This window comes from Megalops cyprinoides, chromosome 3 (genome assembly GCF_013368585.1).
Source record: "Megalops cyprinoides isolate fMegCyp1 chromosome 3, fMegCyp1.pri, whole genome shotgun sequence".
NCBI lineage: Eukaryota > Metazoa > Chordata > Actinopteri > Elopiformes > Megalopidae > Megalops > Megalops cyprinoides.
This window is the reverse complement of record NC_050585.1, coordinates 12,437,539-12,461,232: the sequence shown is the minus strand read 5'-3', so window position 1 is coordinate 12,461,232 and position 23,694 is coordinate 12,437,539. Positions and strand designations below refer to the sequence as shown.

The 23,694-nt window shown below is 41.7% G+C and overlaps 2 protein-coding genes across 6 annotated transcripts in view; one reads left to right on the top strand and one right to left on the bottom strand.

Annotated features, from left to right (window-relative positions):
* The window catches only part of fam222ba (family with sequence similarity 222 member Ba), a 45,540-nt gene extending 23,055 nt beyond the window's left edge, over positions 1-22,485 (bottom strand). Inside the window, exons 1-3 of one of the 5 annotated variants that reach the window (XM_036524337.1) lie at positions 22,403-22,485; positions 21,749-21,758; positions 14,321-14,370 (exon numbers count right to left, since the gene is read on the bottom strand). The gene's annotated coding sequence lies outside the window, so the exon portion shown is untranslated. Of the gene's footprint in view, positions 1-5,381; positions 5,453-7,178; positions 7,269-13,726; positions 13,793-14,320; positions 14,371-21,689; positions 21,759-22,402 lie in introns of those variants that run through there. The other 4 variants (XM_036524340.1, XM_036524342.1, XM_036524341.1 and 1 more) reach the window with 4 other exon arrangements.
* eral1 (Era-like 12S mitochondrial rRNA chaperone 1) lies at positions 12,852-18,571 on the top strand. Its single transcript, XM_036524343.1, has 11 exons — positions 12,852-13,211; positions 13,787-13,954; positions 14,332-14,459; positions 14,586-14,663; positions 14,923-14,969; positions 15,090-15,151; positions 15,256-15,368; positions 15,514-15,879; positions 16,155-16,304; positions 16,641-16,721; positions 18,426-18,571. The coding sequence occupies exons 1-11, from the start codon at positions 13,106-13,108 to the stop codon at positions 18,546-18,548; spliced, it is 1,422 nt and encodes a 473-aa protein (XP_036380236.1). The 5' UTR covers positions 12,852-13,105; the 3' UTR covers positions 18,549-18,571.
* Positions 22,486-23,694: the final 1,209 nt, after the last annotated feature.

Genomic DNA, 23,694 nt, shown 5'->3' with positions numbered 1-23,694 from the left:
CCAACTGCGAATCTGAAAAGTAGCCATGCCTCCACCCCATACCCCGTCTCTTCCTCCTCCTCCTCCTCCTCCTCCTCCTCTTGCTGGGGGCTGAGCAGAAGGCACCCCAACTTGTGCCTAGTCAGCTTAACATTTGCCTGGGCAACCACACCATCTCCAGCTCTCTCCAAAACAGGAAGTAATACAAAGGGTCTTCCTCAATCAGACCATGAACACACCCCCAAACCCTTTGCTTCTGCCTATCAAAAGCTGCGACATAAAAAAAGAGTGCATCTTTTAATCATGCTGCAGAAGCCCTGCACTAAATGATGGCATCTCATTCAAATCCGCCTGGACTCGCCCTACACGCCATAAATTCAATGACCCTTCATACAGTGAGAGAGCAGTAAAGTTGAGGATTGAAATTCAATCATCCTGACAGACACCCCCCCCCCACCAACCGCCCCCCAAATTAATTGTAAGTCTCAATGCTCGATTTCCATATTGGAGGTGATGCAATCAATCTATCTGGTTTAGGTGGGCGCTCTTCAATTCTGATGGACGTCTTGTTATTTATTAAAATGAAGAGGGCGGCAGGTATCAATGCAGCGAGGTTACCCGGCCTAGCGTGTAAATTCATCAGCCAATACAGCCCACAGCAACATAACCGCTCACAGTGATTTGCATGGGGGGTGGGGGGGTGTGTAACAGAAGAGCTCAGCTGCTCCTACAGATTTATACAGAGGCAGTGAACCCTTCACCTGCCAGCATGAGACATTTAAGCAACTTGCTAAATTATTTGCAGTTATTCTCCATTTCAGGCTAGTCAGAAACACATGTCATGAATGATTGATTTTCACCTTCCTAAATGGGTCAGGTGCCCGTTCTGCTCTCTGCTGGGAACATCAGGCTCGTTATTTCCAGCCATTAGCGCTGCTTATCATATGGAAAACGGACAAAGTCTAAAAACCTGCTGAAGGTTTCATTAAAACACAAAACAAAAAACCCCCACTAACAACCATTCCACCTCACTAAAAACATTTACCGCTGTTAATGTCTGAGCCCACAGCATTGGGAAACCAATCTAATGCAGCAAAAAAAAAATTAACCCTCTCCTCTTTCCTCTGTGGGCTTAAACTTTCCAGACCACAAGGGCAAAGGGCTCAGAAGTTCACAGCAGGGATCAAGCCCCCGGCAGCCCCCCTCTCGCTCTTTCTCACGTATCACTTGATCTCTGAGATAGCATGACTGCAAGAAGTGGCAGCCCTGTGACTCCTGGGACCTGATTGGGCCAGACAGCCCCACCAGCTCTGCAAAAGCTATTCCAGAGTTGCTTGGCCAGCAGTCACCCCCCCCCCCTTCCATATCACACACTCACCCTGTATTTGTCGTACAAACCGGGGAGCCCATCACAAAGTGCAGACCTGCAAGTGACATCTTAAGGATTAAAGTGATTGAGATGCAATTTCGCCTGGCAACCACTCATTAAGCAAGGTTCAGAAGCGGGTCAGCGATCCATTCGGCCTCCTTATCTTGCGCCATAAACAGATAACAGTCTATGCCCTGTCCTCTACTGTTCCTGTCAGACCCAGCGGCCCAAACAACTTCCTCCAAGAAAAAAAATTAAATAACATAAAAATAATAAAAACACTTCCTAAGTCCTGAACACCCTGCTTCTTCCACTTAGCTCCCGAATAAACAACACGAACTCAATGAACCTAATTTCCTACTGTAGGCCACACTCAGAGGGGGGGGGGGGGGGGGGGGGGGGGGGCATGGCAATATAATGCTCCCCATGTTTGACACAGTACAGAAAGAGCAAATGCCACAGGAGTCAAGACAACCTGGGGACTGCAAATTTGAATGAGAGTCAACTCTAGCCATCATAAAACAGAGCTGAAGAAAGGTCCTATGGTAGCCTCCACCCAGCACTGCTTGGTTTTGCATTTTGGTTAATGCAACAGAAAGGAAAACTCAGAGCTTGAGGCCTCTTGCATGAACTTCAAAGGCTTTAAGGCTGGACCACCATTTGTGCTTCTTTGTTTCTGTGCAAATGACACTCGGCCAACAAAAAGATCTACTGAAAACTCAAAGTGTAACATGGAAAACAAAACCGCCCAATCCTCCTAATGAACGAAAAAAGACAACACAAACAAAGCAAAGGGGAAGAAAAACCCGCAGATATCTGGAACTGCAGAGCTACCAACCTGTGCTGTTTGGTTAAAGACAATTCTAATTTTTAAAGGTTTGGAATACAGTGCCAATGCCTCTACAATACTACCCAAACTGTCACATAAAACCTGCTTAAGGAGGAAATTCTGAAGACATTTCAGCTGCCTTTCCCTTGAAGCCCCCCCACAGTGACTTGCACTGCTACTAAGTGCTGTCATGGTTCTCTACGCTGATTAAGAAACCTACAATCCAGCAGCGAAAAAGGCCTGATAAATCACTCCGAAGTTAAAACACTCAGGTGTTGCATTTAAATGATCAGAAAGAGACAACACTAAAAGAAACATTTTAAAGTGCAACAGCACAAACTGTGTTGCCGGGATGGATGTGGTTTATGAAAGTACAACAAAACAGGCCTGTATTCAAACTAAACTCTCACTCTTGATGCAATCACTGTATATAATAAATGCCTTTGTTAAATGCTGAACACACACTGTCAGAGAAAACTAATACTGAATAATTATGCTGCCTAACGAAACTGTTTTGATGAGCACTTACTGAATTGATTCCCAACTTGAAAATATTAAATGGCAAACATTAAAATGAAAACATTCTGATGAATCATTTGGAGATCTGGGTTTTGCTTTAACATTCAACATTCCTCTGAGGTCTCAAAGAAACACCAAGCATCTGGTGCTATTTAATACAATTTGTTACTGCACTGTGTGTTATATCTTGAATATGGAGCCATGTCATTTCATCTTGCAATCAAATCCTTTAAGACCAAACTGCCACCAATTGACTGAACTTGTGAGATGCAATGCAAGGAAAACAAGGAGTAGTTTAAAGCATGCTTTATTTGTGACAAAAGACAGGATAAATTTGTGAATATCACAGGGCTGGATGGCAATTTCACAGGTTTAAGATGTTGATTTTCATGGAGTTTGTAACAAGGGATTTTACCCGCTTTAAAGGAGACAGAAAGTAACATTATTATACAACATAGCACAAGGCTATTGATCCCCCCTCCTATGCACAAATGCCACTTGGTCACAATGACCTTCCCACACTGTGTCTAGAAAACACACACACACACACACACACACACACACACACACACACACACACACACACACACACACACACACACACACACAGACATACAGACATACACACAGCCATCCATGTCCTTTAATTAATATTTACTGAAGTGCTTGACTAGCCTGGAGTGATTTGCAGAAAATGTAATGACAAACAGGCTGTATTATGTTTTCTTTTTCCCCCAAGCTATAGTCACGCTTAGCTCTGGCTAATCAATTAAACATAAACTGGTTTCAAAAACAGTTATGAGCCTATAGACAGAACAGCAATCTAATTAGCACATGGATTATAAGGTTACCATGCATTGTGACGCTTTGCGCTTGGGAAAAAAAAACAGTACCTACTATATATACATATATAATTCTTTCCCCCAAAAGAGTCTGTTTGCATGCTCCCCCAGCACGCTGCCATCATAATTTAATCGTTACTTCTGGGAACCAGTTTATGGATAATTGAAAACCCCAGGCTAAGTGTGACTAAAAGACAAAAGGGCATAAAGTTGGCACGCATCTGTCATTTGCATTTACATCCTACCTCTGTGTTATACGGGCCTATATACTGCATTCTAATGAAGAGGTGCCAACATCCAAATCTAAGAGGATGGGCATTTTCCTTTAAGAAGAAAAAGCTTTCAGACTTGAGAAGGAAAGTGTTATTAAAGCTCTGATGTCAAAGGTTTATTTGTTTTCATTTGCCTGACATTGATGAATAAATTGCTTCCTCCATTTAGCAGAGAATTTTAAAAGGACCCTCGCCCACATTTCCCCTTCACTAATGATAATTAACATGCATAAATCGTCCACCTTAAAGGTCTTTTGAAAGGACTGCGCTGAACTTGAAGTGGCCATCGTTGTTTAATTATACCTTGTTTTATAGGTGTTATATGACAAATGGCTAGTTATCCATACATCATATTTTGAGCAATGAAAGACGTTAAGAAATTCAAGAATAATCTAAAAGCACGTGATAAATGGCAACGGAGGACTAAGACATTCATAAAACCGCTGAAGGTAAAAAGCTATTACGTTACACCCCTCTTTCAGAAACAAAATAAAGCCCCGAATGTCAAGCTAATAACTTCTTTCTTCAACACATCCAAAAGCAAAATCACTTAATGGCTTTTCATTGTGAGAGGAAACGTTACACCCCAGACGTCGAAACGAACCCTCACAATGCTCGATAATTGTACTGAGAATAGAAGCCAGCGTTTCTCGGGGAACAAGTGTAGAAATTTAATTATCCTGCCTTTGGAAAATGTAGGGCATGACAATGACAGCGAAACGATGTAAAACTGCACTCAGAAGAACAAATGTCAGCCACTAATTTTGGCAAAGTGGCAGGAGACATCAGACAACGGAACCATATGATAATAACATTAGCTTCTGTCGTGAACGGAAAAAAAACGTTCCCCGATCAGAGGAAATTGCACTTTTAAAAATTGTTAAAGGTGACGAGTTTAGTCATATTGTGGCAACATTGGCTAACCCTCCTGACGAAATCCGCACGGGACCCTCAAGTAAACATCACTAATTTTTTCTGGTCTATTGCAAGAGGTTAACTAACTAGCTACTGTACTATCGAGTGACGGAACCAAACCTAAACATTCTTGAAAAGGAAAAGTGCTGCAGCAAACTCGCTAATTAGTCTCCACTTTGCACTGTCAACAGTAAGTCTTAATCCTCCGTACAAGAAATTGTAATGAAGCTTTCATGCACGCCATAACAGCTGACAGTGCCGTGAAAAAGTACGATCATTTGGGAAGCTGAGCAGCTATAGCTGGCTAGTAATAACTGCCGCTAGGTCGATATGCAAAGATTGCTAGGAATGATGTTGATATCGGCTACCTATTAACAATAACAAACGCCCAAAACTAAGTTTATTTATTTCGGCATTTTACTTAGGTGTCATTTGGGGGCAATTTGTTCATCACAGATGGGAAATATTCCCGTAGGACTCACATCCGACAGCGTACATCCCTGCTTAAACAGCCTGTCTGGAGTACAGTATAGAAAGGAAAATTATCAAAAAGAAGCCAAGCTTGCTACCAATTTAACCTTACCACACGATCGTCTGTAGAAAAAAGCAGAATTCATCGGTGTTAGAAGATGCACAATTGAGCGAAGATCCATTACCTAGGAAATGCATTATTCCAAATATCCCCGATCGCAGTCAGAGCAGACATCCAACCCTCAAAATAACCGCAGCCACCTAAAGCAGATCTGCCCTGGTTTAGGCACACTTAGAAGGCTTTCCTCCTCCCATCGTCTACAAACTCAGCCCACAATTGTGACATCCACCCGGAAGTCGCACATTGGTTGTTAACGATAGGTCGGCGACCACGTAGGAAGCGTCAACCGGCACGTTTTAGCCAATCGGACAACCAACTACGAATAGAAGAGGTAGGGATTCCGGACCCGAGGTCACGCAGCCGGATATACAGCATGACGTCACCCCTTTGTTACCTTGCCGACCCCTCTCAATGGAGCTCGTGCAAGAGGATTCCAGGGAAAGCAACGCGACACGAGAACGAATACAGTAGCGCTCCCAAGAAACATCACTTCATCAAAATTAATACACCCTAAGGCATCGGCACATACAAAACAGTGCAATCGCAAGGTGCACACAGCTAGCCAAGTCGCAGAATGCAAAATCAACGGAATGTGAAACATAAACCATCCTAATAGTTCTGACGGCGCCTGGACGTGCAGGCGAGCTACGTCAAAACAACACCAGTCAAATCATTTGCAAAACAGCAATGGATACTTTCCCATAGATTTGGCATCGCTGCGTTTCTATCGGTAGCTAAACACATAATATGCAACTGCATTGTCCCTGGGAAATGATTGAAACATTATTCGTGCTTGGAAACTGAACGCTTGGTACATGAACTCCGGTAGCATCAGATCTGGCCAACACAACAGCTAGCTCTGGTTAGCTATGGCTGACCTGCAGCTACAATGCGACATTAAGGAGGTCCAACACTCCCAAGGAATCCGTTCAACCATTACTGCGATGCTGTCAAATCTTCCACAATGGATTTCTCCTAAATACGAACCTGAACGATATTTTATGACGTCGCGTCAGGTGTAGCTCAAGTCATTGTGCTGAGTTAAATAGCTAGACTAAATGTCAAATGGCGACGTGTTATTTGTATGAAGTCCACAAGCTTATCACTTAAACAGCAAGACGTACGTAATCGGGGTGTCAAACTAGTTAATATTACCTGTCAAATAACTGCAACACTAGCCATCTGATCATTTCACAATCACTGACAGATAACGTAGCTAGCCACTACTTATGCACACCATTGTTAGCGTAATCATATCGTTAGCAACCAATCAGAAAAGCTTATATTGTGTACATATCTAGGCTAAATAGTCATCTATCGTTAGAGAGCTACATTTTATGGGTGATGCGGTAGCAGTAGCTACTGGGACACGCATTAAATCTCAACAGTAGCTTGCTAGGCTGGCCATCTGACTCGTGGCCGAAAAATCAGTCGTATTCAGATCCTAAACGTTTTAACTAGTACTCACACTAGCACATCTTCACAGCAGAACACAGGCAGGTGGCTAGCTAGCTACAATTTCACTGCTAATCAGCAATATAACAAGCTTGCTGGGTAGCTAGCAAGCAGTCCAGTAAATGCTGAAACAATGTAAATGTTCAGCAGATTACAGTGCTGTATAATGGATTATGCAGCCCGACAGATGTATTCAGAAAATTAGGTAGGTAGCTTGCTAGTTACACAACTGCGTGTTATCCAGATAGCTGGTACAGCTAACTAACTGTCGCTGATACTAGCTACATAGCTAGCAAACGCTTCCATAGCTTAGACTTCTTTGTTGCAGCCACCAGCTTTAGACTTGATAAGAGCTATTGTTTGCAAATGTAATGCAAGGAATTAAATTTAGAACAATGATACTCACTCTCCGTGAACCGCTGCGACAGGCATAGTTTAAAACATCTTTACTGTTTATTGCTAAACACCGATATTTTCTGCTGTTGTAGCTGTTCGTTGCCGAATCACTGCTGCTGTCTGCGGCAGCAACTTCCGGCGCATGCGCAGTCATACAAAACACAAAAAATCAGGCATGATTTCGGCATCCTTTCTGCATAAATCAAGAACGAGCCTGTCTGCATATCGCCTGATTGAAAACTATAAATGACTTAGCTGTGAAATATTTTTGTTAACATTTTATTTTTTATTTTCATTTAAACAAGTAGTTGCAAGATAATGGCATTCATTTCGGAAACACCAAAGAATAAGGCATTATGGACCTGATTCACTGGTGAATATCTGTACCTAGCTTAAGTGTTAAGACAATATATTGTGTTTGCAAGGTAGAAAATGGTTTTTCATTCATTTAACCTAATGCACTGAAATTAACTTAGTGCTCGCCATAAAAATTTTGACTCATTTTCTGCCGACGACCGCAGCAGTGCTAATGCTTGACCAAATATGTCGGTACATTACATTCGTTGAAATAAATCAGTCAAGAGTATTCCTGTGGACTGGAACTGACGACATTAAGTTAATCATTCAAATATATACAATATTGGAACTGATGAAAATGCAATAATGATGATAACAAATCTGCACAACAGTGTTCGTAAGGCGCTCGGAACGCCATTTGCCAAAAACGTCCTAATCCAACCATCATTTTACATGGTTGTCTATATAACTTCGCCTTCATTTTATGTAGTTTGTACAGACTTTGTAAATGACAGTACGGTATTTAACGATTAAAACCATTGGAAGCATTGGCTTGGAAGTGGATGGCCCATTCATTTGTTAATATCTTATTGCCCATGTATACAAGTCTTCAGGGAGCCATTTAAGGGGTAACTTAATTCTTAGAATGAATACAACAAAAAAAAAAAAAAATTGTTGTAATGGTAGGCTCTAGGTACTAATCACTTAAAAGTCAGCAGGCACTATATATTGAGGAGCTGGGTTTATAATGTTTGCAAGACAATGCTTCAAAACCAAAATCCTCATTGACTCACCCATCTCTCATATTTGGTTTCAATCTAAAATGGAGTTGTCCTCCTCTGTTTTCACATAAACTACATGTATCCTCAATTGTTCATATCAGCTGTAGACCCTGGGCTAAACAGATGTTTGTGATATTTGTTAAACAGTTCCATGTAATATATACATGTCTTGTCAATATGCCTGTGTGTGTATCTACCAAATCATACTCTTCACATTGAACTGCATCAGTGACTTATATATCTATGGTTTGAGACATCATCCAGTTCACTATGGCACGGCTGTCTCACAGATCAATCTGTAAACCCATTGTCAATACTGTCATGTAGCTTGTGATTTGATATAGTGCTTGATTGTGCAGTCTGATCTGCAAGGATCTTTGGTCAAGGACTTATATTTCTGTGACAACTGAAACAGATTACACAATTACACCTACCCAGCTGTTCCCTTTGCAGTATTGATTCATTCTGTAGCTGGAACATATAGGTGAAATAAGATGAGAGCTGTGTGACAATGTATTTTGTTTCTCAACACATTTTCTTAAGATAACAGAAGGGGTAACTATCTATATATAGCTGTACAAAGAAAGATATAATGGGTGTGACTGATGGAATGTCATTGCACTTTACTAAGACCCTAATGTAGATTGTTTGCCTGGAATGTTAGCGTGCTAAGTGTTATTAATGAACCCCCATCCGCCAGTGACAAAGAATGCATACAAATGAAATCCCATTTCTGGAATGGATTGCATGCATTTCTGACAGACTTAATATTGTCTAGGTTATGTCCTGCGATTAGCAGAATACAGAAACATTATTATTTATCAAAGCAAATGACAATCCTGAAATGACAAGAAGCATGGCTAAGGCTAATGCTTGATCTGTACCCATCATCTGTAACCATCCACCTCCATCCATACATTTCAAATAATTAATAATAATCCATAACCAAATTATCAGATGGGCTTCAATGTCCACACAAATATTACAGCTTGCGTGCTCACATTGTTTTTTCAGACTCAGTTCATCAGGCACTGGAAAGATGCGTCCATATGGTAACTGTACAATGTTGGCAGTATGTTAAAAATTTGAAAGAGGTGCTGAGTAATTTGGCTTGGGTCAGTAATTTAAACAGAACATTACAAAAAAAGGCTGAAAATAAAATTAAAATCTATGAATGCCATTGTCACTCATTATTTAAAGATGAACCTCTCAAGTGTCACATTTGAGAGGACAGAGCCAACAGGCGTGTTCTTAGTGCTACATTTGAATAGCTGGCAAAGCACAAGCCAATGAGCTGGAATAGTTCAATTCAAATCAGCTTTCGACTGGGCCACACCTATACTGCTGGAATATTTCTTAGGATAATAAAGCAGAATGCATATTAGTCCACTGAAATGCCATGAGATAAATGTGTATTATAGTGATACATTTCTGTCATCCTGATGGTTTCATCTCCACCATACCAAACTAGGTGAGTCAAAGCAATTGTGTGGCTGCTCTCCAAGCCAGGCCATTTAATGGTGCCTCAAGTCATATTGTGTCTCAGAGCATCACTTTACCTCCTCCTTGAGAGCACATCTAGAGAAAAAGCTGCTTGAAACCCCAATCACACAGCGTCAGGGAAAGCCAGGGGAAGTGCACTGCAGTGGCTCCATCAGGCCATAATACAAAGTTAATGATGCAGAATGGTGTCTTTCTTCAACCCTGGAAGAAGTCAATACAGGATGTTTAAGAACAGCGTTCCTAATTATGCTTTTTATATTCAACGCGGGTGTGATTGATGATTTCAAAGGAAGGCATTATCGATCCACTTCACAGACAAGTCATATTGATTGCATGTCTGGACTGAATATAAGTTTTTTTTTCCTTTTCTTCTTTTTGATGGGGGGGGGGGGGGGGGGGGGTCGAGCTGAGAATCAAAGTAACAAATGCGAGTGCTGGATTTTTTTTTTTCCTAAAGCACTCCAGTGTAGGCCTGATAAAGGATAGGCCAGCTGTACTGCCTGCATTATGGGAAGCAGTCATCTGTAATGGATTAGCGAGTGTTCTCTGCCGTGCAGCGATCCTCCCACTCTGCTAGTCACTGTCACACTCATGTCTAGTGCTCATCATTTCATTAACTTTGTTATTCCTCACCGGCAGCAAGGTTGAAATGGTACCGTGGCAGCTGTTTGGCTGCATATCTATTTGCAGCCTTTTAAATGGACAAATATGAGGCTTACTGAAAAATGAGACATGACAGGGGCTCTCTGCTGGAGCCTACAAAGGGCCCGTAAACAAAGGGAATGCCATGGAGCAATACGGAGCAATACTTGTTTGGAGCAGATTACTGGTCTCCATTGTAGAAAATTTAGAAAGGGTACCGTCTTTGATTTAATCATGCTCCGCTGATTTTTTAAGAGCTTAAATTCATTCTGTGCACAAGAACAAGACTTGAGGGGAAACATCTTTTTTTTTATGAATGTATTTTTAATCCTGCTCCCCTCTGTAATCTGGATCTGAAATCGCCATCATGCTGGCTGATTAAATGATCCCCTGCAAAAGCAGCCCTTTCATTTTTGAGTGTGCCATTTTTGCTTGTTTGAAGGGTAAAGCTAATGCAGTCAAATTACCACAAAAAGCACTCTAGTAATGTTACACGTGCAATGGCCATGTGAGTAAGAGGCTAGAAGCGCAGCCGCTGTGGAATCTGGTATGTGTGTGTGTGTGTGTGTGTGTGTGTGTGTGTGTGTGTTTTTATGCGAATGTGAATATCTCCCAAAAAAATGCAATGCAAAAATGCAATCCTTCAGATAAACCTTTAATTGGGGGGCAGTCATCTAGTTTCTCTTATCTGTGTATCCCTAAGGTCTGAAATCCATTTCCTTGGCCTTTCATTTCCTAATTCTATTCAGGACATTTGCATTGCAGTCTTTTTTGTGGTTGCTCTTTCATTTTCTGTTTCAGAGGTGGATAGTGACAGATTGTGAGCCACCTGATATCCTTCACCTCTCCCAAAGGAGGTGTTTATTCAGCTCCGAGCGGATCCTAAAGGACTACCAGAGAGTATGTTTGATAGGAGAGAAAACATCCATTCTTTCTGCCCTTACTGGCTTTCTGGGATGGTTGTTTTCAAGCATTTTCATACTGTTTTTTTTAATTTCAGCATTTGTATTTAGAGTGGAATCTTGTGTTTGAAAATATGTCTGCTCAATAGAGGCCCTTTATGTTAATTGGCAGCGCTTTATTGCCTTTGTGCTGTGTTTTGTGTAGTGCTATTTTGCAGTATTATCATCATTTCTGACTGTCAGATAACATTTTTGTATACTGTTTTTAGATGGCTTCCCAACTCTTGCTCATTATCATAACGCACTGTGGAGCAGCTGCCCTGAATATTGACTCCTTTATTTATCACTGCGTGGAAGAATGGCACATTATCACGACTGTATCCACCCTGTCTATTGCCGAGACCCCTGACCCCAACCCAACAAGTCACACAGGGCATGTTTGTCCCATCTCAGAGTCGGAGGGTGCCAGACTGTCTCACCAGAACTTTGTTACAGCATCACATGGCATGAGAACTGGCCGAGAGACTATTTTTCTTTGTGGAATCATGACAGCTGAAGGGCACTTTACTTTACACTTTTAATGGATCAGCCAACTTTAAACTGTAGATGACAATTGGTGGCTTTATGTATCCAATAAAGATGTTTATGTGCTGTTTGAGACATACATTGCAAACAGATGAGAAGTGTCAAAACACATAATATTTGCAGTCTGGCAGTTGGTCTAATTACCAGCTCCACAAAAGCGGTTTGAGGGGAAAAAAAAAAAAAAACTCAGCTTAGTTTACTTAACTTATTTCAGCTCCAGTATGAAAAATTGCTTTGGCTAGCTTCATTAGTTAGGTTTTTAGTGGTTGAATTATTTTTTTATTAACAGAATGAACTTATGTATACACAGTCAAAGCAAACATTCCCTGTCTGAATCAAGCATGCAAACACTCTCATCGATTACATGCCATTTATTTTTCTCTTGGTACAAAACCAATGCCATTCCATGCTACGATCTGTTAGTAGACAGTCAGTGCTCTTTGTCACAAAGTAACAGATCAAAGGACTGGTCATCAAAAACACATTACACACTTGAGGCATTATTGCCAGTTGCAGATGCACGTCTTTTGCAACTATTATTTTAAAAAGATAACCAGAGTATTGTCAGAAGATGGAAACAGACAGTCTTTTGTACTGTCCTGCAATGGCATGCGCTCTGTCGTAATTCAGAAAGTTGAGCCAGTTCCTTTTATACTAGTCACTGCCAAAGCAATACACTGCATACAGGACATATTATATGTGCAGATGTATATAATGGTCCACAAAATATTCTGGATAAATACATAATAAGGCTAGTCCAAATCATTTATTCAGAATTCATACAGCCTGTAGTGTTGGTTCTACATAATCAGTTTCAAACAGCCTAAATTTACACAAGATTTTTTAATTATTTGCGCACACCTATGCATTTCATTTTAAATACAACGCATGTCATCATCAGCCCAATGACTGCATTTGATTCTTGGTTGTTTTCTTGACATGTTTAATGAATTCTTACTATGTCTGTAAGTCAATGTAAGGAGTTTTGCTGCGTGTATACATTCTTGTCCGCTAGATGTCACTACAGATTAATGCCACTTATCAAGTTTCTGCAAGGACGCTCTTAACCAAGTCCAACATTCCTTAGTCGAAACAAAATGTCTGCGCCCTATGGATAATGTGGAAGTAAACAATCATGACAACTCAAATAACCTTGCGATTGGGATAGCGTGGTGAGATCGCCTCGGATTTTATAAATGCTAGCTCCATTGTAATACCAGTCGAAGATGTCATTACGTTTTTGCAACCTAGTTTTGCGAAAATGTCTGCGTTGTCCTGCTCACGTTCACGTAGCTGCCCAAGTTGAAAATGCGTCATTGTTTCTTAACACAGGTCAGTAGCTACCAGGTTAGCCACTTAGCCTTTAACGTAGGCGTATTTGCAGAAAGTAGCAATCATAAGCAAGTATAGAAAAATTATTACAGATGTCTGTAGGTAGCTATATCTAGCCAGCTTGCCGACTATTTTTGTGGGTACTTTGTGTCTGTAGACGACTAGACAGCTAGTTGGCCAGGGACGAGAGGCAGCAAACTAAACAGCTAATAAAATCTAAGTATTAAAATATATATCCAGCTAATAATAACATTTTATTGTCAACTTTGACAACATTATGACACTAGTTTGAAACATTTTGAACTAAGTATCTAATTAGCTGGCTTGCTAACATTCAAAATAATTTTGAGGGCGTTGCTGCATACCCACGTGCTAGCTAGCTGGCTAAGCTCCTTGGCTACATCAACTAGCTGGCTGGTTATATTGGTCTAGTCCTTTTTTTGGTTTGCAAACCTTTATGCAGCTGGTTACATATTTTCGAGATTGTGACATTGCGTATCACGATGTCAAGTTACCTGTCTTGTCTTACGACGAGCAATCGACTCTGTAGACGGTTGTCAATGTGTTGTTCTCAGGTGGTGGTGGTGTCGGCCGTCTGAGGATCACTGGACAAATTGGTCTTCACTTCACTCCTGTCTGTTATATTGCATCGAAGGCGGTTTCGGGAACTCTAATAAAAAGCACCGCGACGGAAACACATGACAGGCTTTGTCACCATCCAGCCTCCGTTCCGCCCGACAACGGTAATCTCCAGTGGTTTTTTACAAAACATCATGAGTGGACACGGCCGTTTTTTTGTTTTCAACGCCTTTTTTCAGCTCTGTTTGTTTTCAACTGTTTCCACTTATTCCCAGGAGATGCAGATTGTATTGAATTTGCATCTGTTTATTGGTTCATTTTCCAGTAACGACATATCAACTCATGTATATGTGTGTATATTCCTTATTGCCGTGACATCAGGCACAAAACTTTGCTTCTGACAATGGCGCACAATTTTAAAATGTCATTAGATGGGTGATGGAGAGCATTCTTAGAGGAGTTGCCATGTTAACCTGATTTGTTGCTAGCATTTTCATGTCCCTGGCAATGTAAGCATACTGAAAACTTACCTCTGTTTCAGATGACCATGAGGCGTTGATGGTAAACCATCCAGATCAACCTGCAGATTCAAAGATATTAAAAGTGGCCATCATTGGTGCCCCAAATGCAGGGAAGTCAACTTTGTCAAACCAGCTGCTTGGAAGGAAGGTATATGTCATTTTCACTGCACCGTGTTGCTTTCAGTTACCAACAATGACTCAGTTGTGCAGTGTATATGTGTATAATCAGTCTTTTCAAATTCTGAGCTATGAATGGGATATTAATTTTTCATAGGTGTTTGCTGTATCAAAGAAAGTGCATACAACAAGGACTCGTGCTCAGGGCATCTTCACAGAAGATAACACCCAAATTGTACGTTTTTTTTCCTTCTATTACAACTGTTTAGAACTATTTAATCATTTAGAAATCTATTTGGAAATAAAATATTTTTTTACCTCTGGTTTTATCATATGAGAAAGTATCTTTTGATACCAGCATGCAGTTGATTTCATGTCATGATAATTGAAATTTTGTATCATACTACAGTTGTCTAAGTACTTTGAAAGCTTGTAACAAAAGGTAACTGCACTTTCATATGTTCTCATTTCTTTCTCTTTCTTTCTCTCTGTAGATCTTGCTGGACACTCCTGGTCTCACTACCCCTTCAAAAATGAAAAGGTTTGTTCAGCTAAAAGCTTTATATTTGGGGCAGTATTCATTGCACATCAGTACAGTAGCTTGCTTTGGTATTTAAGTTCTAAAATAGGCTATACTAAAAATGGTGTGTTTCTTTCCCAGACACCAGCTGGAGAGGTCTCTCCTTGTGGATCCGGGGAATTCAGTCCAGGAGGCTGACCTAGGTAAGGCGATTCGACTTTCCAGCAAGGACAGCAGCGCTGACCAGGAAGTTATCAGGGTGTGGCCAGGGTCAGTGAGGTCACGTGCTTCCTCTTCCCTCACGCAGTGCTGGTCCTTGTGGATGTGTCAGACAAGTGGGCCTGCACTAAACTGAGCTTTGAGGTACTGAAGTGTCTGGCCCAGAACCCAAACATCCCAGCGGTCCTTGTCCTCAATAAGGTACAACAGTATTCACGGTCACCTTCAAAATGTCAAAGTCACCCTCTCCTCACTTAAAGCCAACGATAGCACAGTCTAGATATGTTTTCTCAGTACAACACATGTGAAGACCACCCCCAGCCAAACGCATATCAATCTCTTGCAGGTGGATCTGTTGAAGTGTAAGAGCAGGCTGTTGGACATCACTACCGAACTGACCGAAGGAGTAGTCAAGGGCAAAAAAATACAAGTCAGGTCAGCGGTCAAGCCGCTGCCCAAGAGGGGAGGCCAGGACAGGCAGGTGGCCGTTGCCAAACCAGATGGCAAGCCACAGGAGGGTGGGGTCAGTGAACTAGAGGGACGTGACTCTGACAGCCCAGCTAACCTGCCTGAGGCCCCTGTGGGAAACAGTGCACCGAGAGTGCTGAGCAGACAGGAGCTGCGCATACTGAGAGCCAGGCATGGCTGGCCCCACTTCCAGGATGTGTTCATGCTGTCTGCCGTGGAGGCAGAGCAAGTGGAAGCTTTGAAGGTATCTATACTTCTACAGCAACGGGCAACGCCCTCTTAACAAACTATGCAGTGAGAAGTCACCTGAACTACGACCCAGACACCCTTCGTCTATAACTGGCAAGGTCTTATGATGTTCATTTGATGTTCATTACATTAAGGCGGAGCTGCACTTCGCCTTTAATGTGTCACGCTTTGTGCTGTATTTGTTCCAACCGTGCTTATGTAATAAAGATGGAGGGCACTTGCTGTGAAGGTTTTGGTTATGCCTTATGGTTTTGTCCTTCCATCCCACAGAGGTACCTGGTGATAGGGGCCAAGCCTGGCTCTTGGCAGTTCCACAGTAGCATCCTCACAGACCAAAATCCACAAGACATCTGCATCAACACCGTGAGAGAAAAGCTTCTAGAGTATTTACCCCAGGAGGTGCCCTACAACGTATCTCAGGTAAAGCCATACATGCTGTCACACACTGGGCACACTCACTCCTCCGCCCTACATCTAAACCGCCACAGGCTATCTCACAGCGCAGCTTGGGCCCTATAACGACCACAGGGTTTAAAAACAAACAGCTGCCGTGAATGCGTGTTAGCTCACAGTGTTCTTCCTTGTTCTTTTGAGGGAAAGTTTTAAGGACTGTCTTGCAGTTCTTGGGAGTTCTGTGTGAAATCCAGTTTCTCTGATGAATGAGAACAGGAGCAAGGGCAAACTAAGTAGGTTGGTTGGAGAATTCATTGTGTACTACTTTGCTCTCCATTTCTTTCCCACATTTTTCAATCACAGACCATTGAGTTGTGGCAAGAGGGAGATCAAGGGGAGCTGGAAATATCATTAAAACTGAACGTGAAGAAGGAGGGCCACATGGTAAGTGTTGCCTGCCTCCTCCTTTGGTTTCATCAGCAGCATGCAGCAGTAAAATGAAGATTTGATTATTGGAAGATGCAGGACTCAGAGAGGTAAGTTTGCCGCGGAAGGTGACTGAGGGTGAGTTTTCCCATCCACCTGCGAGGCAGACAGGGTGAGGGCTGGCCCAGTTGGTGCGGTTTTCACACCTGGCCGCCAAGCACGGGCCCATGTTCGTCTGCACATCCCTCTTGTTCGTGGAGTCGATCGCGCCTCCTCTGCCTGTGCGTTTTACCCTCACTCACAGGGCCAAACAGGAGCGTCTTGCACTGGTGTCCCAGCGGCTCTTCAATGCCCTGTCTCCATTCTTGTACCAGCACCAGCAGGCCCCAGAGGGCTCCACCCATTTTCCACTGTGCTCCTTTGGCCAGCCATGTGAGCAACGTGAAACTCTGGACCAACGGTCTATCTGTTGATGGTCAGGGGTGTTGCTAGCAAACTGTGCGGCGAGCTTGCGTCAGTCAGCAGCAGAGCTTTTTGGGAACAAGGGAATGGTACAGAGGGCTTTGATACCTTGTACGGTGTAGCCAGCTGTTTGTCGATTTAGCATGCACGCCATGCTCACCCTGTGACAGTTGTTCTTATCCAAACATTCATTCTTTCTAGCAGTATAGTCGTGTGACAGCTATAGCTATCTAGAGCTATATTAACTTTGCATTTTGCATGGGGCAGAGTTAGTTCTAGGCAACATTATGACTTCGGTAAGGGGCAGGGCTCTTAACCCACAGGTTGTTGGTTCCATTCCCATTGGGGGCACTGCTGTTGTACACTTAGGTAAGGTACATAACCTGAATTGCCTCAGTAAGCATCCAGCAATATAAATGGATAATGTAAAAATGCAATGTAAGCTATATAAGTCGCTTGGGATAGGAGCTTCTGATAAGCAATTGTACTGTGTTTCTACAGAGTGCACTCTCACATGGATTAATATAAATATATACAACGATATAGCTTACCACAGCTGTTTTTCATGCTAGCAACGTGTATTAAATTATTTGTTAGATGAAAGCTTGGGAATTTGATAAACTAAAAGTTTTCTTCTCCTGTTTGGGTGTCTACAGTGGCGTATGTGGCTCCTCATATTCAAATTTGCGTGATGCATTACAGTCCTGCTCCAAACAAGGCCTTGTCATTCACGCTCGGCTAGGTTCCAGCAAAGATTAACTTTGCACGGGTCCTTCAGTGGAAGATTGAGTACAGGAGTGGTATACTTCAGCCCCTGGGAAGTACACCTTGTTGTGTGTTTTCAACCAATGCTGTTTGTCAGTCTGTCTGACAATATTTGTATAAATAACAATGAAATAATATAAATTAAGGATATAAAAACATATACATAAAGATTTGTGCGAACGAATGTGTTTGAAAGAACATCTTTGGCTGTCCTCTGAAAAAGTGTCAGTAATTTACCACACAGTTATCATTTTACGCATGTACAGTATGTAACTGGAGCTTCAAATCAATCAGAATTTTCACAGAAAATGATTTGCAGTTGAACCCTAGGGAAAGTGTTTGGTTGGATGTAATAACCAAGAATGGGAACAAAGAGCTTCTTTATCCTGAGAGAAAAAGCCATGTGATCAGTTGGGGAGCTGTAATACCAGAGGGAAAACCTAGAGCACTCCTAGCTTATGATTGCTAACATGTTGCATTTCCCTTGGATTCCAGAAAATGCTGATTGGACAGGCCGGTCAGATGATTGCCAGGATTGCCCAGGAGGCTGGGAAAGATCTGATGAATGTTTTCCTGTGTGACGTCAAGCTGAAGATATCAGTGAAGGTCAAAAAATAAAGAGAGTGGGGGGGGGGGGGGGGGGGGGGGGGGTGGGGGGGGGGGGGGGGAATAAAGGACAATCAAAGGGCCGTGTTTTTTGGAGGAACCATGTGACACATCTGAGGCCAGCTGTCACAGACGAGCATCCTCATTAAAACTGTCCTAATGGAGCGGGAGATATGAGAAAGCGTGTGTTTGTGCGAGTGTCTGTGTGTGTGAGAGAGTGTGTGCATGCATGCTCACTAGCTGTGACAGTGACTCCAGTGGAATATCGCTGTGCATATATGTCTTCATAAATAAAAATTTTTTTAGCTAAAGCTATACACTTACAGTGCACTGATTTCACAACTTCCAAAACTTATTTATGAATGGGAATTTGGTATCAGTCTCTCCAAATGCAGTGTACACAGGTTTGTTGTTCGTTTTTAATTCAAACTGGCTTTATCTATGAATTTATGTTGTCTCAAAGAATAGGCCAAACTAAACAAAACAAAGAAGAAAAACGAAGGAAAATTGTGACAGTGTAACCTTATGTTGGGCCTAATGTGTGAAGTCAAGTGTTCCACAGGGAGAGGGAGGGAAGGTGGTGCCGGGGCTTTAGAAGAATTAAGGGTGTGAGAGGCGGGGGGAGGGGTCTGTGAAAAAGGTGCCTTTTTATCTGTCCCGCTGCAGCTCTTGGAATCGGCCCCTTGCCAGTGTTGTCCCGCTAACCTGGGCGACTGCAGATAAATAAACTGGTTCTGGCACAGTCATGTGCCGGACTCAGCCCTCCGCTCCTCTTGTCCACACCCCCCCCCCCCCACCCCCAACCACCACTGCCACCCCCACCTCTACCCAACCGCACTTACACCCCCCCCCCCCCCCCCCCCCCCCCCCCCACAGTGTCCAGGCTGCAAACACTCAGGCCCATAGAACTAAATTACCTCCTTAATGGAACGCAACCTGCTCCACAAAATGGGTCAGATAATACAGATTAGAGGCATTTTCGTCCTTTCGAGTTTATCAAGGCTGGATCAAGGCCATCTTGATGAATAACACCAGAGCTCGGTCGCTCAAAGCAAGGGTACGGAGCTCTGTTTCATGCACCAGCCCTGTCATTCTGGTTCATTCTGTAAAGCAGAAATGGCCTTTTTTTGTTCAGTTAGCCAAATGGTTCACTTAAGGGTTTCGCTGCATCTGGGCTGACTGAGGGCTCCCGAAAAGGGGCACAGGATGGTCAGCTGTTACTGACAGCTTGCACCCATTGGTTCGACATCTGTAGTCTGACATGAGGTGAATGTCAGACTACTACACAAATCCGTTTCAAATAAGCAAAAAGGTCAACTTAATGTATCATGGCCGCCGACTTTGCTCTTACTGAATTTTGTTTTGGATTTCCATCTCTTGACTTTGTCTTATATAAGACATTGTCCAAATCTAAGACAGCTGTTAATATGTAAATAATGGTATAAAAAAATATATTTAGATATATTTTAACATGTATGAAAGCAAAAGTTGCATTTCAAATAAAATACTGGGGTGGAAAATTGATGGAATTTTTTCCAAAAAAAACTTGACAAAGTAGCAAATAGCAAATAATATGTAGCAATGACAAGCATTCAAACATTGTGTCAAGCCGGTTCAAAAATGTAATTATACTTAATTTTTCATTTGTTATATTGTTCAGTTGTTGGGCCTTAATTAACATAGTTGGCTCTTAATGCACAACAATCATTGCTCAGTTAAACAGGTTGTGCTAAAACCCATTTGAAAGTTACCTGTAGTTTCACCTTTGCTGTCATGTTCAATGGTACAGTTTCATGGTGCTTTCAAGCATGATGACATACAAAATGAAAATGCAAGGAGTGCAATTCTAAAAAGCTCAGGTAAAGGGAAAAAGAAAAATTCAGAGATGTCTTCCATGCAAACCATACCACTTATGTGGCTGAAATGATATCTGCATGCATCTATTTAATTGCACTTTTTGTAAACCTTCACTGTTAGTTTCGACGAGGGTTAGAATACCAAAAGACTTCTTGATCAGATCCTCCAGTTAACAGAGGGGAAATTTTTACATATTCAGATCACGGTCATCACAGATGGCCAGTTAAGAACATCTGCTGTAGGAAACATCGTAGTGTCCCCCCTCTACTTTTAAACATGAAGTCTAAGCCTTGTTTAAAGTAAAATCATGTGTGGGGTGGGGGGGGGGGTATTTTTGATAATTTACATTTAAGAATTAAGACAGAAAGTGAAAGGCGGATTAAGGGTGATTACTGTTTTGGGACCAGTCCAGACCTTCTTTATTTTATTGGATTTCAGGTAATACTCTTCATGATATCTTCAAACATTTTAGAGAAGAACCCCAAACCACATTCACTATATTACCTATGTGGATGACACAAAATCAGTCTAAAAGTCTGCCAAGAACTTTTAAGGAATTGTAATAGGCAAGATTTAGCACCCTGTCCATTTCATTGTTCAAATGTTGCCCCACTATCATCTTGTATGTACTTATGTATGTATAATATGTGCAGTGTTAATTTTGTATTTTTGTGTGTTAAACATACAATATTCAAAATAAGTCCATGGTGCTGAACTAACACATATGTACTGTATCTTTTGCACTGAACTGTTGTTAGTATTACATATTAAATATGCTCACAATATGTCAGATTATCAGATAGTGTGCATGGAGCGTGGCAGTTAGTTACAGTTAGAACAGACAAATAAACAGACTGGTACAGATAATGCCTGCGGAACCAGGGGAACTGTTTCAGCAGGCGGTTTGAAGGGAAATTAATTCATTTAATCACTTTCATGAACTTTTTAACATTTATAAATAGGCCTACTTTAAAATAAATCAACCATGAAATGGCTCTACGCAGCGAGTTATGGATTAAGGTCTTTATTATTATTTTTTTCAGTCCATTCATAGAGACACGGACCCTTACACAAGTTGAAGATGTGTGGGTTGTCATATATAACTTCCTCTCTGTGATTTCAGATGAGAGTGAGCAGAGGCGATATAACCCTTACCATTACTAAAAACTCAGTAATGGTAACGGTTTGACCGCCGCTGTCTGCGAGTCCTGTCCTGGCACCGCACGCTGTGTGACGAGCACATGAGACCCTGGGTAGTACATCATCTATACTGTAGTGCCTCTATAACAAACTTACAGTATATGATGATATCCTGTCCAGGGGACAAGGCATACAGCAGGGAGGATTTTGGCTACCTGATTCTTCCTGTGATGAAGAAAAAAAATTAAGTGCAGATTAGGTCAAAGCTTGGGAATGCGTAGCATTTTTCTAAACCTAAACCTGAGTTTATGCAGGTGTCCAAGCTGAAATCCAGTATCTTCTTAAAAAAGGATCATTCTACAATTTTAATAAAACTGTCTACAGATATGGATTATTAATTTCTTTATGTTATTACCTAATTACGTGTCACAAAGTCCACTTTTTATGTTCTTTATGACAGCGTAAAAGTTTTCATAAAAAAATAAGGAAATGAAACCTATGTATACAAAGCAAATGCCTCCCGCCATAACTTTGTAATTGGGTTGTACACACGTATCAATTTTAAAATGAAAATAGATTGTATTTAAACATCATTCATGGGAACTTCTGTCTTTTTTCCTTTTACATATACAATATTAACATTGTAACTGTAGTCATTACTGCCAGCAATGTATTTGATCGGCAAAACCACGGATGAGTGTTCCTTGACTTGACCAAGTATATTTTTAGTTGAGAGTCATGTGTGTTTCGACTCAGAACTTCTCCAAATGCCTCAAAAACTTGGACACAACGTTCCCACACATAATTAGGCACCACAAATGAGGCCTTTGACAGCTTTAGAAGTTATATTGACTAGGTTAAGTGCTCACCTTTGTGTCTGCGGTCCTCTTGAAGCAAGTGTTAATTAATGGCTTAATTACACCTTTTTATTGTGCTGTGTCTCCATGCTGTTCACGATCCCTTGACAGATTGCACGGCCCTCCCAGCCCTTCTTTTAATGTTGCAGCCCCCATTTGCATATTGTGATGACCTCAGAGCTATGTTCCCCTTATCTTTCCTAGGCCCCTCCTGAACCAATGAAATGTCTCCCCAATATCAGACACGAAACAGTTACACAACATCACGTTTCCTTCACACCGCATTGCGCATCCCCATACTTCGTCATTTTTACTGGCAGAGAGCCCTTATTTTCATCTCCGAGTACCCGAATATCTCTGAATGTGGGACTTGTTTTCAAGCACAGCCCTGTGATATGGCAGTTTATGGAAATGTAAAAGTCATTGGTTAGTAATTATGTTTTTTCCACAGTTTTCCTCTGTCTTGGGAATTTCAGTATGCCATGTCTGCCTCCCTTGAACACTGCTTGTAAGCAGGCATTGCTCAGTGTATGACTACAGGACAGGTTTAGACTGATGCGCATTAAAAGCACGGCTGAATGCTGAACAATGAAGCCAGAACGCACCCATACATCTGTGGCAATGCCCTGGCTTTGCTAAAAGAGAGGAGAGGCTTCTAAAAATACAGCACAGGTGAGGTCTGGGGCTTATTCTGCTAGGCTCTGAAAACTTCCAATACACTTTTGTCTGCTCAGTTTTATGTTGTTTTTATTTTAGCTTTTTGGTATCTGGGTGTTAAATTAATTGGAACACTTTATACCACACCTTCAAGTATAACCCACTTTCAAACTTCTAAGACCATTGATACAAAGGAATGAAAAGGGACCGTAATAAAGCTACTTACAGAGTGACACTGAGACCCGTTTAATAATCATAATAATTATACCATATTTACTGGTTTCAGTGCAAAATTCTAGCAGACATTGGGTAAGGTGTATTGTTCAGTGGCATGACTGACATGAGTCATGAGTGAAAAGTGTATTCCCAACATAAACAGAATGCAATTAGAGAACTCTTTTTGGTTATATGGATTACTTCCATACCGCTGGCTCTGAAAACAGATTAGCAATAAATAAATCAATAAATAAATAATATGGTCACACCATATTAATACGGAAGAGATGTCAGTGGGATAGTATGGGTGACAAGAGGAGATGTGCTGGTTACCCTGGAAACGGGATCCTATGTAAAGGGTGTGGACTTGACCAGGACAGCGAGTGCTTGGGCCGTGTCCACAGATAAACTGGGACAAGGGCTATCTTTCG